This window comes from Danio rerio, chromosome 1 (assembly GCF_052040795.2).
Source record: "Danio rerio strain M-AB ecotype USA chromosome 1, GRCz13ab, whole genome shotgun sequence".
NCBI lineage: Eukaryota > Metazoa > Chordata > Actinopteri > Cypriniformes > Danionidae > Danio > Danio rerio.
This window is the reverse complement of record NC_141021.1, coordinates 42,005,777-42,020,217: the sequence shown is the minus strand read 5'-3', so window position 1 is coordinate 42,020,217 and position 14,441 is coordinate 42,005,777. Positions and strand designations below refer to the sequence as shown.

Genomic DNA, 14,441 nt, shown 5'->3' with positions numbered 1-14,441 from the left:
GGACATTTTAAGACCCAGCAGATATCCTGTTTATGCAAGGTATTTTTGCCTAATATCTTTTGGAAATTGTAGGGACATATAATTGCATTCTATAGGCTCCAACATGCGGTGAGCACTTTTTTGAATCATGCTCATCAGCGCTCGACTTTACGAAATGAAATGACATGAATAGGTCTGGGGAGGGGCAGGTGCATTAAATGTATTAAATTTTTTTAACACGTAATATTTACCTCAATAACTAATTCATTACATTAATGGGTTAAATCTACAGTATTTATGTCAGTTACTAAACATTATGAGAAAATGTAATGTTAAATACCACTAATTTAAACATTAGACTGGGCTGCACGGTGACAAGCAAGAAGGTTGCTGTGTCAGTTGGCATTTCTGTGTGGAGTTTGCATGTTCTCCCCGTGTTAGTGTGGGTTTCCTCTGGGTGCTCCGGGTTCCCCCACAAGTCCAAAGACATGCGCTATAGGTAAATAGGTTAGGCTAAATTGTCTGTATTGTTTGTGTGCGTATTGAATGAGTGTGCATGGATGTTTTCCTGTAATGGGTTGCAGCTGGAAGGGCATCCGATGCGTAAAACATATTCTGGATAAGTTGGCGGTTTATTCCGCTGTGGTAACCCCGGATTAATAAAGGGATTGAGCCGAAAATGAATGAATGAATGAATGAATAAACATCAGACTCCAATTAAATGAACAAAAATTTGTCTTTAATACCTGAGTGTGTGTGGGAGGCAGGCCTTTCCGACCGTAGACCCCCACCAGTGCCCCTCTCTGGACAGAGATGTTGAACTTGAGGGATTGCGGCTGGTCAATGAAGAGCTGAGTGCGCCAGAAAGTTCCAGGAGGCACGTCCTGTACTGCTCTTCGGCCCACATCCACCTCGCCCGTGTCTATAGTGTTGTTCTCTTGAAAGTAGACTTCTAGAGAAAGATGAAATTTGTTAGAGACATGTGTATTTATGCTAAGTACTTACAGGAAGAGATTTTTCAGACCATGTAATCTCTTCCTTTGAAATACTGCAGTCAACCAAATGACTGATGAAGAACAAGCTAATCGTAACTGTAAGCAATTTCCCTCTTCTATATGATCTGCCTCTGGTTGTATACAAAGACATAATTAAAAAATGATGTGTGGAGGGCCATGTTAAGCCATGCCATTTTTGGCATTGCAAGGAAGTTTGATTCATGCTTTGATAATTGTTCGTCTTTAGTGCATTGTTCACATGCAATGAATTTCATTTGTAATCATGTAAGTGCTGTGACTGTAGGAATGGAAACCAACAACATTTTAGAAACCAGCAGCAAGGACTACAATCAACAATGCAGTAGCTTGCTCACATCACAGTCAGTTAATGGTTGTTTAAACAGATAGGTAATCTAAAATGGAAAATGCTGTCATTGATTTGCTCAACCTTGACTCATTCTAAACCAATTTAAGTTTTTTTTTGTGTTGAACAAAAAAGAAGATATTTTGTAGATTGTTGTAAATCTGTAACCATCAACATCCACAGTTAAAAAAAAAAAAAAAATACTAAAGAAGTCAATAGTTACAGGTTTCCAAAATTCTTCAAAATATTATATGTTGTTTTCAACTGAACAAAAAAAATTCTCAAACTTTTTTGGTACAAATCAAAATTAAGCAAATGACAGAATCTTCAGTCTTGAGTGAACTATCCCTTTAATATGTTCAATAAAAATGATAAGCGATCAATTGTATCCAAAGGTAACTATGTGTGATTATCCTAATGAAATGGTCCGTGAATTCCTCCATTAGCAGCATATTATAAATGTTTGTGTGCCAATGTTCTTGTGACTCTTACTATAGCCTCAAGTGTGATCAAACATTCATGAGGTAAACCAGAATAATCTAATGTCAGAAATCATTAAATCGCTTCACATGGCAGTTAATTACCATCTTTAATCCAATGCTTTGTGACCCACGCTCCCAAGATAAGCACCAAGACTATAAATTGCCGAAGAAAAGAGTATAGAAAAATCAACAACACTTTTTTAAAAATACAATTATACTTCATAAACCGTTTTTTCTCTGTTTGTAGCTGTGGGGTGAATTTCCCAAAAGCATCATTAGCCAACTACTTTCCATCGTTAGCAAAACTGTTCAACAATTCAATGTTTCTTAAAATCATAGTTCTTAATGAACATTCGCAATTGGCATTGCAAAGTTGTGCCGTAAAAACAACAGCTCTAGCCTATGGTCAATGCAGTTTCTTATTAGTATGATTTTAATGTTCTCGATCAACATAATCATGCTAACATTATGCAAAATGCATTCATATTTCATGGTCTTTTAGAAAGTCAAGAAAAGGAAAATGCATTTTTTAAATAGTGTGCAATTGTGAATGTATTTATAATGTGCTGCCAGTAAGGCAAGGCAAGTTTATCTATATAGCACATTTCATACAAAATGGTCATTCAAAGTAATTCAAGAAAATAAAAAACAATTAAAAGAAAAAAAATATGATTAATAACAGATAAAAATGTTTTAAAACAGGATTTAAAGGAATGAAAAAGAAAAGAAAGACTTATTAGTGTGATCTGTTGGACCTAGCACAGTGCTCATTCAGTAAAGGCATATCTAAATCCATGTGTTTTCAGTCTAGATTTAAATGTACATAATGTTGGAGCACATCTGATCATTCCTGGAAGCTGACTCCAGCAGCGGGTGATGTTGTAGCTGAAGACTGATTCACCTTACTTTGAATGAACTCCTGGGATTTCTAGTTTATATGATCCTAATAATCTGAGGGATCTGTTAGGTTTGTATGCAGTGAGCTTATCTGTATAGGCCATAGGCCATTTAGTGATTTATAGACAAGTAGAGGCTCTGGTCAGAATCCTGGCAGCAGCATTCTGGTTGATCTGCAACTGTCTGACTGTCTTTTTGGGAAGGCCAGTGAGGAGTCCATTCCAGTAGTCCATTGTGCTGGTGATAAAAGCATGAACAGGTTTCTTTAAGTCCTCACTGGAAACAAAGCATCTAATTCTTGCAATGTTTTTGAGATGATAGTATGCTGATTTAGTCACTGCTTTGACATGACTACTGAAATTCAGATCTGTCTCCAGAATCACAGTAAGCTACAAGCCAGCAGCACAACACACAATGCCCTTTCTTTTTACAGCTTTTTTGCACACACGTGGTTTTGGACATTCATTTACAGTTTAACCACTGATGTCACAAGGAATGTTTTGACAATAGTTTTGGTTTATTTTCTGGGCTTTGAACATTTCAGGGCTGTTGACATCTATGAAGGATGATGGAGGTCTCAAATGAAATCTAAAATATCTGAAATATGTGTTGCAAAGACGAACGAGGGTCATCCAACAACCCAAAGCAAAACAAAAACAAATAATTATTATTAGCTAGAGTAGTTTTAGAAGACACTCATCTGATTTCATGAAGCTCAGCCACAAATGCAGTTGTCAGGAGTATCCAATTGCGGTAATGTAACAGATCAACCGTAAATGAAGTGATTTGACTCTGCAGCGCTTCCTTTAACAAGCGGGAAACCTAATGTCTAGACATTACACACACACACACACAAGCGCACAACAAACTCACCAACAGAAGCTTCGGCATATTCCAGCACCTCACAACACGTAACAAGGCAGCACAGCGGAATGGAGCGGTAATGGGAGAAGGAGAAAAGGCTATGCTCATATGCTAGCTAATGGAGAGCAGCTGCCATTAATACTGCATTAATTATTATTGCGTAATTTCATAGCACGCGGGCACTAACCGCACGCGTGTTGCTAATGCAGTCAGCCGGCTACATAAAGAGCACATTGGAGTGAATGAAAGAGTAATTAGAGAGGACTTGCTGACTGTTAGTTTTAATGTGAGCTCGCCTGTGGCCCTAAATGCTCTATGGAGCAAAGAGAGAGAAGCCATCTGTGAAGCTCTGATCAACAGTATTGTCCACAGGATAAAAAAAGAGGGGCTGGTGCGTTTAAAGAATGCCAGTAGAAAAGGGATTTGCTTTCCGTGTGTGCCAGGGATGCCTGGGGTGTTTCTTGGACATGGATATCGAACTGGCATTTGCCCATGAGAATCGCAGAGAAGTAGATGGTTTGTTTTGGCTTGATGCAAAGACTCCCTAAAGCCCTCTACTTCTCTTTCTATTTCTCTCTCTTGAGCTTCCCTCCTCATCTCAGCCATGCAATCTGCCAAACCGTCTTGATCTGTGCTGTTTAAATGTGTGCGCATGTTTCTGTGGGCAAGACACGGAATAACATTCAGTGCTGCTGTAAGCATATTTTTCTGTGTGCCACATATAAAATATCAGTGCTATCTGACAGATATCACCGAAATGGATGTCCTTAGAAATGACACTTGTCTCTGTGAGCGTGTCTAGTTTTGTAAACAGTGAAGGGTATTTGTTCTTTTTGTTGGCACAGAAATGACCCGCTAGCCTTTTAAAAGAACAGTTCAAAAAAACAAAGTAGATCAAAACTATATTGTTCAAATATATATTTAATATGAAAATAAAATGAACACAAACATGTATGGTCTTGTTTATTATTGAACAAATTGTAATGAAATTATGTAAATTTATGAATATTAATGAATAATAACAAGTTATTATTAATTGTAAATATTCAGAATTATAGTTAATTTAACAAAATAAATACAACAATGACTTTGTATGCTCGTCTGACTTATTTATTTAGAAAGGGAATATTATATTATATTATAATTATTAATATTATAATATTATATTATATTACAATTATATTATATTACTCCTTGTGAAATAGAAAAATAGTTTTGCAAGTTTTATTAAACTTAAATAAGCTGGTAGAAAGAATCTTTTGTCGTTAAAGTCACCATTTCTGTGAGGCAAACCAAAGACAATCCAAAGTGGTTATAGCGTGATTTAATGACTACTCTAACACATAACAAACAAACATGAGGTACATAAAAACACAGAAAAGAAAATAGAGAACTGAGATAAAAGAATGGAGTGTCACGATGGCGCAGTGGGTAGCACGTTTGCCTCACTGCAAAAATGTCACTGGTTTGAGCCTTGGCTAGGTCAGTTGGCATTTCTGTGTGGAGTTTGCATGTTCTCCTCATGTTCACGTGTGTTTTCTCCAAGTGCTCTGGTTTCCCCCACAAGTCCAAAGGTGAATTGGGTAAGCTATATGGTTTGTAGTGTATGGATGTTTCCCAGTGATGGGTTGTAGCTGGAAGGGCATCCGCTGCATAAAACATAGGCTGAATAAGTTGGCGGTTCATTGCGCTGTGGCAACCCCAGATTATTAAAGGGACTAAGCCTAAAAGAAAATAAATGAATGAATGAATAAATGAATGAATGAATGAGATAAAAGAATGGCAAATTCCACTCAGTTCCAGAGACTGAGGACTGGTTTATACTTCTTCGTCGTGATCGGCGTGACCCTCAATGCTTGCACTGCGCATTGCCGTGCATTTATACTTCTGCATGCTGTTTGTATTGCTCTGTATTAATTCTTCCGAAATGCTAGCTGGCAGTAGGTGTTTATGGTTCTCTGTTTCGAGTTTCTTCGCTGTTGTTCTGTTTTTTCTGAATATTACCTTAATGTAGAAGTGAGTCAAACTGGCTCATTTTAATGTTCAACAACATTATTCATAAGGTAAACACAAAACAAAACTTTCCATCTGGAGCTCCTTCACGGGACTCGACACTTGTAAACACTCACTCCAATGGGTTTCGCGTGGCACACACCCTTTCCCACACTTTTCATTGCTACCAAGCCGACCAATCAGAGCTTGTGCTACGCGTCGATGCGATGTGTAGTTACATTTTTTGAGAGGTGCACGTCATCGTTGGCCACGGCGAGGGCTATGCGACCACATGAAGGCTGCACCGGACCATACGCAGGAGTACAAATCAGCCTTTTTCTCTGATGCGTGGAAGATGGAGTCTCAAGAAGTCCTCTTGTCAATTGCGTTAAGTTTGTGGTGTAGATGGGCCTATACTTGAGGTGTGATCTTTAACGGAATTTATACTTGCCGGAAAATAAGAAACGTGGACTTTACGTGGGTAGAAACGGGGTCTTCCCTGGTGGTGTTTTGCCCGATTTGCTTGCTTTAAAATAATGGAACCTATTTTCAACTGACTGATTAATGGGGTGAAAGGAAAATTTGCACAGGAAATTTTCTTTGTCTCTGGGCTACTCATACGCATAATGAGGATCCACCCTGAAGGGGCGGGTAAACTTTAACCCACAGTATGAAAGAATGTAAGCTGTATAAGTTATTATAATGCATTCTGCATCATGTGTTTTGAAATAAAAGGAGTACGATACCAATCATGACACTTTAAATACACATTAAGCAGGATTAAACATTCTACACATTTAAGAGTAAGATTTGGTTTTCTACAAGTCCATTTCATTAGTTAAGAATGTTTGTATGTGTGTCTACAAAGGAAAAGGGGGTTTCATTTTTGTCCTACAGTATGTGATGTGTCGTACATTATGGTGTGCAAGGGGGAGGGGTCTGCTATCCTTACTTAAACCTTCTGAAGCTTGTATTAATGAGGCAGTGAGGTGTCTGTTCAGTCTCTCTTAAGATAACGATGGCACATCGAGATGGGAGGGAGTCGCCTTTCTGGCAATAAAATAGTTTGAACAAAAGCACTCAAAGTTGATGTAATTTGGCTAAGGAGGAGGAATCAAAGAATTGCATATAACCTCAATGCTACAAAATACATAAAAACAGGTTATTAAGTCTATCAGTCTATAGAGTAACAGTATTTTATATACAGTAAACAATTATAATTATAGTAATATTATAATAATCAAATAATTATAATAGATGTTGTCTGAATTGCTTTAATTACTAACTGTGGACACAACAGTATCATGAGAGCATATATTTGAATAATCTAATAACTACTGCTCTTTCATCCCGAACAAATTAAAAGAAAGGAGAGTTGACAGATGACAAGATGCTTGTGACAGCATTTGTACTCAAGTACTCAGTCACGGCCATTCAGCTATACACAAACATGTCAGACATGTCAAAAAGGGGCCTCATTTTTAATTTTGTCAGTGGATACGGTGTGACTTTCGCCGGTGTCTCACTATACGACTCATTAGACAGCAATTTGCTCCAACACTGCACACACGCAATGACTTTCTGTCCACAGCCGCAAAAGAGTCAAGACTCTGGAGGCACTCTTCCTTTCAAACGGCTAGACAGAGCGTAGCTGAATGGAACTGAACACAGGTTCTTTAAAAGAACTATTTTTAACTTGACACATCGTATTAAAAATGCAACTGGGTACTAAGTGCTGTCAAGAACTGCTGTAGACAAAATTACAAAAATGTACATCAGTGATAGCATTTTCCATCACCAAGCAATTTGTGCAGTTTAAATTGACTTCCAGTGGAATTTTGCAATTTTATAAGAGCATTTTAATACAATGTTTAGGTCAAACTCTAGATTTTATTAGAAACGAACATTAAAAGAGAAGTAGACTACAGGTATATCATCAATCCAATTAAATCAAGTTAAAAATTGCAAGACGGTGACAGCAAGTCACTGTTTTAATGCGCGAGTCAATTAATTATTCATTCAATTGATTCATTAAAATGGCTGGTTCATTCAGTGGCAGTCCTGATAAATGTGTCATTATATCATTTGCCCACCTAATATTTTAAAAAATGCTGAGTTGTTGAGGATCAAAGAACTGATTGTCAATGACTCAGTTATTTAATAGGCTCGTATAAAGGAATAATGAATTGCTAGTGTACACCTACAAATTTTATTTACAGATTTACTCTCCTTCGTTTTTTACAATACCAATATAGAGTTGTTTTAAGCTTTTAAACACAACCAAGGACATTTTGAAATGTTGTTAAGCTGTTTATTTCCATAGTTATGTTTGGCTTTTAGCATTTTTCAAGATGTCTTCAGTAGATACACTCACCAGCCACTTTATTAGATACACCTGTCCAACTGCTCATTAACGCACATTTGTAGTGAGCCTAATGGCATTTTCAAGCACATCCTTCTCTAGAGTTTACAGAGAATGATTACAAAAAAGAGAAAATATCCAGTGAGCAGCAGCTCTGTGGGCTCAAATTCCTTGCTGATGCCAGAGGTCAGAGGAGAATGACCAGACTGGTTCGAGCTGACAGAAAGGCAACAGTAACTAAAATAATAACTTGTTACAACTGAGGTATGCAGAGGAGAATCTCTGAACACACAACACGTCCAACCTTGAATCGGACAGGCTACACAAGCAGAAAACTACATGAGTTTCACTCCTGTCAGCTAAGAACAGGAAACTGAGGCTACAATTTACACAGGCTGACCAAAATTGGACAATAGAAGATTGGAAAATGTTGACTGGTCTGACAATTCTCAATTTCTGCTGCAACATTTGGACGGTAGGGTCAGAATTTGGCATCAAAAACATGAAAGCATGAATCCATCCAGCCTTTTATCATTGGTTCAAGCTGGTGGGGGTGGTGTAATGGTGTAGGGGATATTGTCTTGGCACACTTTGGGCCCATTAGTACCAATTGAGCATCGTGTCAATGCCACAGACTACCTGAGTATTAGCTGACCATGTACATCCCTTTATGACCACAGTGTACCCATCTTCCCAGCTACTTAAGCAGAAAAAATGCACTATATCAATGGTTCTCAAAGTTTTTTCACCAAGTACCACCTCAGAAAAAATGGTCTCTCCAATACCACCATAATGACAGGGATTAAAATACATAGCAGGCACAATTAAGCGGCTACAGCTCTGCACAGTTCACAGACGTGGCAGATTAATTCTTAATATTATGAATATTTAATATTGTCAGCCACTTTAAACATTATAAATAGTTTGAACAATAACACACTTACAGGTAAGAAAAAGATAAATAAAACATCAACGTTTAAATTAAAATGTGATTTTAAAAGTTAATGAAAAATGGCACGGCTGTGAAAAAGTTAAAGGAAAACTGCTGTACTTTAATGTAATGTATTATCATAAAGTAGCCTATTCATCACAACCTGCAAATGTTTCTTGGACCTCATAAATATAGGTTATACCGTATGTCATAATATTCATATATAGCTCTGTTTGATTAATTTTGAAATCTATGTTGCATGTATATATGACTTATTTGTATATCTTTGAAATCTAAAGGTTAACTTGTATTTTAAATACATGATTTGGATTTGCATATTTAAATTAGAAATTAGATCTGCTTACTGCTCGTTAGAGTAGGCTATTTGTGTCCGAGGAGCAAGTGATTAAACTATACCTGTCAACATTGGGGTATAAAAATACAAGATACGCCCCAACAACCGTTATAAGTATGGGGAGGAAAATAACCTCAAATGATAGAATACATAACAAACATTAGAAAAATGTAAATAAAATTAAAAGTTTAGCCTATTAAAATCAATTTCCTGATTACATCGTTGTTATCGTACGCATCAAAGGGTTAAAACTGTGTTCATTTTTTTACTTGAATTATTCAGCGATTCCTCCACGTACCACTAGAAGGAAGCCTGCGTACCACTTGGGAAACATGTACCACAATTTGAGAATCACTGCACTATATCATAAAGCACGAATCATTTCAGACAGGTTTCTTGAACATGACAATGAGTTCACTGTGCTTAAATGACCTCCACAGTCACCAGTTCTCAATCCAATAGAGCACCTTTGGGATGTTGTGGAATGGGAGATGGATCAATATGGACCAAAATCTCTGAGGAATATTTCCAGTACCTTGATGAATCCGAAGGATTAAGGCAGTTTTGAAGGCAAAAGGGGGTCCAACTCGGTACTAGTAAGGTGTACCTAATAAAGTGGCCAGTGAGTGTATATACCATTTCAAAAAAAGATGTTTGATATTTATATTTGCATTTTACCAATGTATTTACCGTTTTTAACAACATTACTTCTGATACAGATATCACCTATTTCAGAAATACTGTATTTTACAGGAATATTGATTAAATCATTATAATATGATCAATTGATCAGAATCATTGTTACATTTTAAACTGAATTACTAACTAAATATCAATATAAATTGTTCAAATTAGCACCTTCTGATAGATTTTTTAAACTTGAACGGACCAACTTCAGCTTAGAACAGCAATGTTAATAAATCCATGAGTCTCCCAGTAGAGATATCTCAGGGAAACATTGACATTTTTTTTTACTTCACTTTGCTTGTTCATAAATATTTCCTAACTTTTATGCAAACATGACAACATTACATTTTGTATGGAATTTTTAAGACTTTAAGACAGCAGCATTTTTTCGACAAACAGAAGTTTTCACTGCAAACAACAGCAAGAAGGCTTTTCCCCCAGCCAATTGTTTCCAACCATGATGCACATCCCTTTTGTATAAACAGTACACTGTTAGACATTTCTGTAAATTACACAGTTATTTACTGTATTTCACCCAGTGTAATACTGCAAATTCCTTTTACGGTAAATAACTGTATTTACCGTTGCATTATGGGAATTTAGTGTGACGTCGAACAACATATACAGCGATGTACTGTATTTGTAAAAATTCGTGTATTATACTGTATTTTCCACAACTGCTTCAACGCCACCTTGCGGCGATTCGACTACTCTGCACCACATTTTGCCTGAGGACCCTGGAGCAATTCTGGAGGACAATTTATTAGTGTGCCTGAAGAACATACTGGATTTAACAAACTTTACTCTGGTAAGCTGAGGCAGTGTTTCATTTTACAGAATGTTTTGTGGACGAGAATAGAACAAAGTAAAGTATAAAGTTGGCTATTATTATTTTCTCTGGCTTGGCGTTATTTTGCCCATTTGAGAAATATATCATCTATTAAGATGTTACCTTTATTTAATTTATTACATTATACACTACTATTACTTTAAATAAGACTGTTTATGACTATTAGCCATTGTTCTCGTCATATCTTTTTATTTATTTACATAGGAACCGGTGTTGCAGCGGGTTTTGGTTTAGGAGGGAACCAGAGGTATGCAGACAGTTTTGGAGGACACTTAGAACGAGACAACGGTCCGGCAGAGAGTGTTTTCAGAAGAATATGAATGAAAGACCATCAAATAATCCAGGTAAAAGCGCGTCTGTCTGTGCTGACAACACTCGACATTGATTTGAGCACCTCTATTAGCATTTGTTTGCTCGGCAACATTGGCTGAAGCGATCTTAAAATGGTAATGTTAACTGTTAGCTAAACTGAGCTAAGTTTATACTGATCATTGGACTCAAACTCATTTTAACTTGCAACGTTTAACTTATATTGATTAATACTATATATATTAGACGTTGTGAACTTATTTTTCTCTGGTTTAGAGTAACTTATAACGTTAGCTTGAGAAAATAACATCGCGACGTAACCTATAAGAACGTTAACGTAAATCTATACAATATGCATAGAGGTAAAGTTGGTTTTATATTCGCACATTCGTTCATTTAGAAGACTCTATACTGTTTACCATGTTACTTTGAATATTCGATCAGAATTAGCATGCCAGTATGACTTGAAATCAACATTAACACTGTTTATTTGACCGTGAGCATGTTGTACTTTGATAGTCATTAGCTGCTAAAATGATTTCGCTATTTAGAGTTTGCAAATAATACTTTTATGAAATTAAATTATTAAGGGGGAAGTCTGAATCTGCTAATATAAAACCAATTTTACCTCTATGCATTATGCTAATAACCACATTTTTGCTATTTATTGTTTGCTAATTATTTTTTATCACAACTCTTGACATTTGGTTTAACATAATTGTTACCATTATATATTTTTTCTGTTTAGATATGGCACTGGCACAGCAGCAGGTTTTGTCTGAAGAAACAAACAGCATTTCGGAGGAACATCTTGATCAGCACAGCCTTATGCTTAAAAAATAAGCAAGACCAGTAAGCAACCAAGGTAAACAAATAAAAAAAAGTTGTGTGGAGGTTGTGGATTGTAGCATGGTATTCTTATCTGTATTTTTGGCTTTTTTGTGGTCTCAATATAGAATACTGGGAGCCTGCCTGTGCAAACTGGACCTCATACAACAGTAAGTACTGTACATCTATTTGTTTCTCAATATAGTAACGTTACTTTTAATACCAAATGTGTCACATGTTTAGTTGCTAGCTAAATAAAAAAAATCTTTTTCCCTTTTTTATTAAACTATTTAGTAGGGTTTTTTTCCATCTTTGTTTATAATATTTTTGAGCAGATTGAGGTCTGTCATGGGTCAGACATTTCAAAATACAATAATTAGTATTGGGATACATGCATTTGTCTATGTATCAAATGTCTTTTTCCCCATTTCATGTTGCCTAAATATTTTGTAATAAATAAAATAATACAAATTTTTATATAAATAATTCCAGAGGATGAAACAAAATGCACAGCAACAACCAGAGTGAGCCAGAAGATAGCAGGAGAAGTAGTGAAGAGAATGACAACCATGAACAACAGTGAGTTATCCTTCTTTCACCAGCTAACTGAGAACTTGGATTAGGTGAGACACTCTCAATAGTTGTATCAGTATTCAGTCAGTTTTAGTTTATTAGGAATACATAAAACAAATAGTCTAATCTGTCCTGCAGTGAATCAACCCATCACAAATGCTACAATGTTTTTGTAAAACCTTGTTAGGGAAAAAATAAACAGGACATTCTGGTTAGTTATCTTTTAAACATGGTAGTGAGCAGGTTATGAGCAGGAGCCAGTTGCTCAGTACCAGCTGAAAACTAGCCCAACCTAGCTGCCATGCTTCAAAATAATTAACCAGTATATGATTTATTTTTTTTAAACAAGCTTCTTCTATGCTTATGTTAGTCTGTTTCTCCTTATCCAGAGGTCTTCATAATCCGGGACTGGGCCAAATCCTGACCAGATGCTGTGGTGGTCATGGAGGAGTGAATCCTAAAAGACACACGTGATCAATGAGTTTCCGCATTGATCCAATGGGCCAGCCTGACCACCCGCTGGTGAACTTTCAAGCCTCCGGTGCCTAGACTGCGGCCTTGCACAAGTTTGGCTAGAGGAGAACTGGTCGTGCCCAACTGAGCCTGGTATCTCTCAAGGGATTTTATTCTACACTTTTGTCAGTTGGTGAAGTTTGTTCCATGCCACTGTCACCACTGGATCACTTGGCTACGATTGGTGGATCGGTGGATTTGCTCTTCAGTGTTTGGACTTTCAGCAGTGACATTTACTGCTTCAATTCTGAAAACTGGACTGAAGCAGCTTCAATTTACAAGAACTTCTATGTTAAGCTGCTTTGACATCATTGATCTACATTGTAAAAGTGCAATAGAAATAAAGATGAATTGCATTTGAACATGTGAATTCAGACCTTGTTGAGCATTTGACACCAGAACTAGTAATATTTTAAAGTTGGGTTGTTTCTGAGTCGGCTAATAGTTACAAATATTTATTTTTCCAACAATATGCAATTCAGAAGTTTAAATTTTTATTGTACATGTATGTTCTAGTGCTTTGTGTGATTGATTTATTTTTAATGTGTTGATTTTATTGCTTAATGTAATTTTCACACATTTTCCTTAAATGCTTTAAGCATTATTAATGTTTTAAAGAATGGAATATTTTGTAATTGTGTCTGGTTTAATGTCAGTAGTACTTAGTACAATTGTTTTTTTTTTTCTCAACAATATGCAGGTCAGACACTTAAATTAGTTTTGTACATGTATGTTAATGTGCTTTGTCATTTTCAATGTTTTTTTTCTTAAAATAAAATATTTTGAATGATTGAAATGTAATGTTTTTACACATTTTTAAGCTTGGGTTAAGCATCTCCAATGTTTTAAATAAAGAGTGTTTATTTTGTTAATATTTTGTAATTGTGTCTTTTTTAGGTCTATAGTATTAAAATAATATTAATAAAATTATATTATAAAATATTTAGGACAAAATTAAAAGGTTTACAGTAGCTAACTGTTAACTTAGGTTTTTACAGTAGTTAACCATTTTCAGACACTACGGTAACATGCTGTAAACGGATTTACAGTTGTATACTGTAAATCTAAAATACAGTAACTTACTGGCAACAGTGTTGCCAGTAAGTTACTGTAAAAACCCTTTGAAATGTCTAACAGTGTATGAGACTAAATTCAAGACACTAATATGATCGATCTCATCTCTCTCTCTCTCTCTCTGCCCTCCACCTGTCCTCAATTTCCCTTTTAATTCATTTGTTTCTGCCTCTCTCACTTCATACCTATTACTCACTCCCTTCTCAACACTTCCTCCATATGCTTTCACTTTCATCACCCATCTCTCTCTCTCTCACACCATTTCTGATGGGCACTGAGAGATATTAACATCACCACGTGCGATTTTGCCAAGTGTCTTCCCTTGTTCCAAACACATTCAGCTGCAGATTTAGCACCTCTTTATGACTTTCAGAAAAGTCACTTGA

The 14,441-nt window shown here is 36.2% G+C and overlaps 1 protein-coding gene and 1 long non-coding RNA gene across 42 annotated transcripts in view; one reads left to right on the top strand and one right to left on the bottom strand.

Moving 5' to 3' along the window:
• Positions 1-14,441, bottom strand: part of tenm3 (teneurin transmembrane protein 3) — a 971,756-nt gene that overhangs the window by 98,261 nt on the left and 859,054 nt on the right. For 31 of the 41 annotated variants that reach the window (XM_087235111.1, XM_087235107.2, XM_087235110.2 and 28 more), the window contains one exon: positions 726-931. In XM_087235111.1, coding sequence (XP_087091237.1) covers positions 726-931 — 206 coding nt within the window. The remainder of the gene's footprint in view (positions 1-725; positions 932-14,441) is intronic. The other 10 variants (XM_087235101.1, XM_087235114.1, XM_087235118.1 and 7 more) reach the window with 1 other exon arrangement.
• LOC137495616 (uncharacterized) lies at positions 11,012-12,523 on the top strand. The gene is made up of 4 exons (XR_015476743.1): positions 11,012-11,102; positions 11,816-11,932; positions 12,024-12,065; positions 12,388-12,523. It is a non-coding gene; the product is annotated as an uncharacterized LOC137495616 (long non-coding RNA).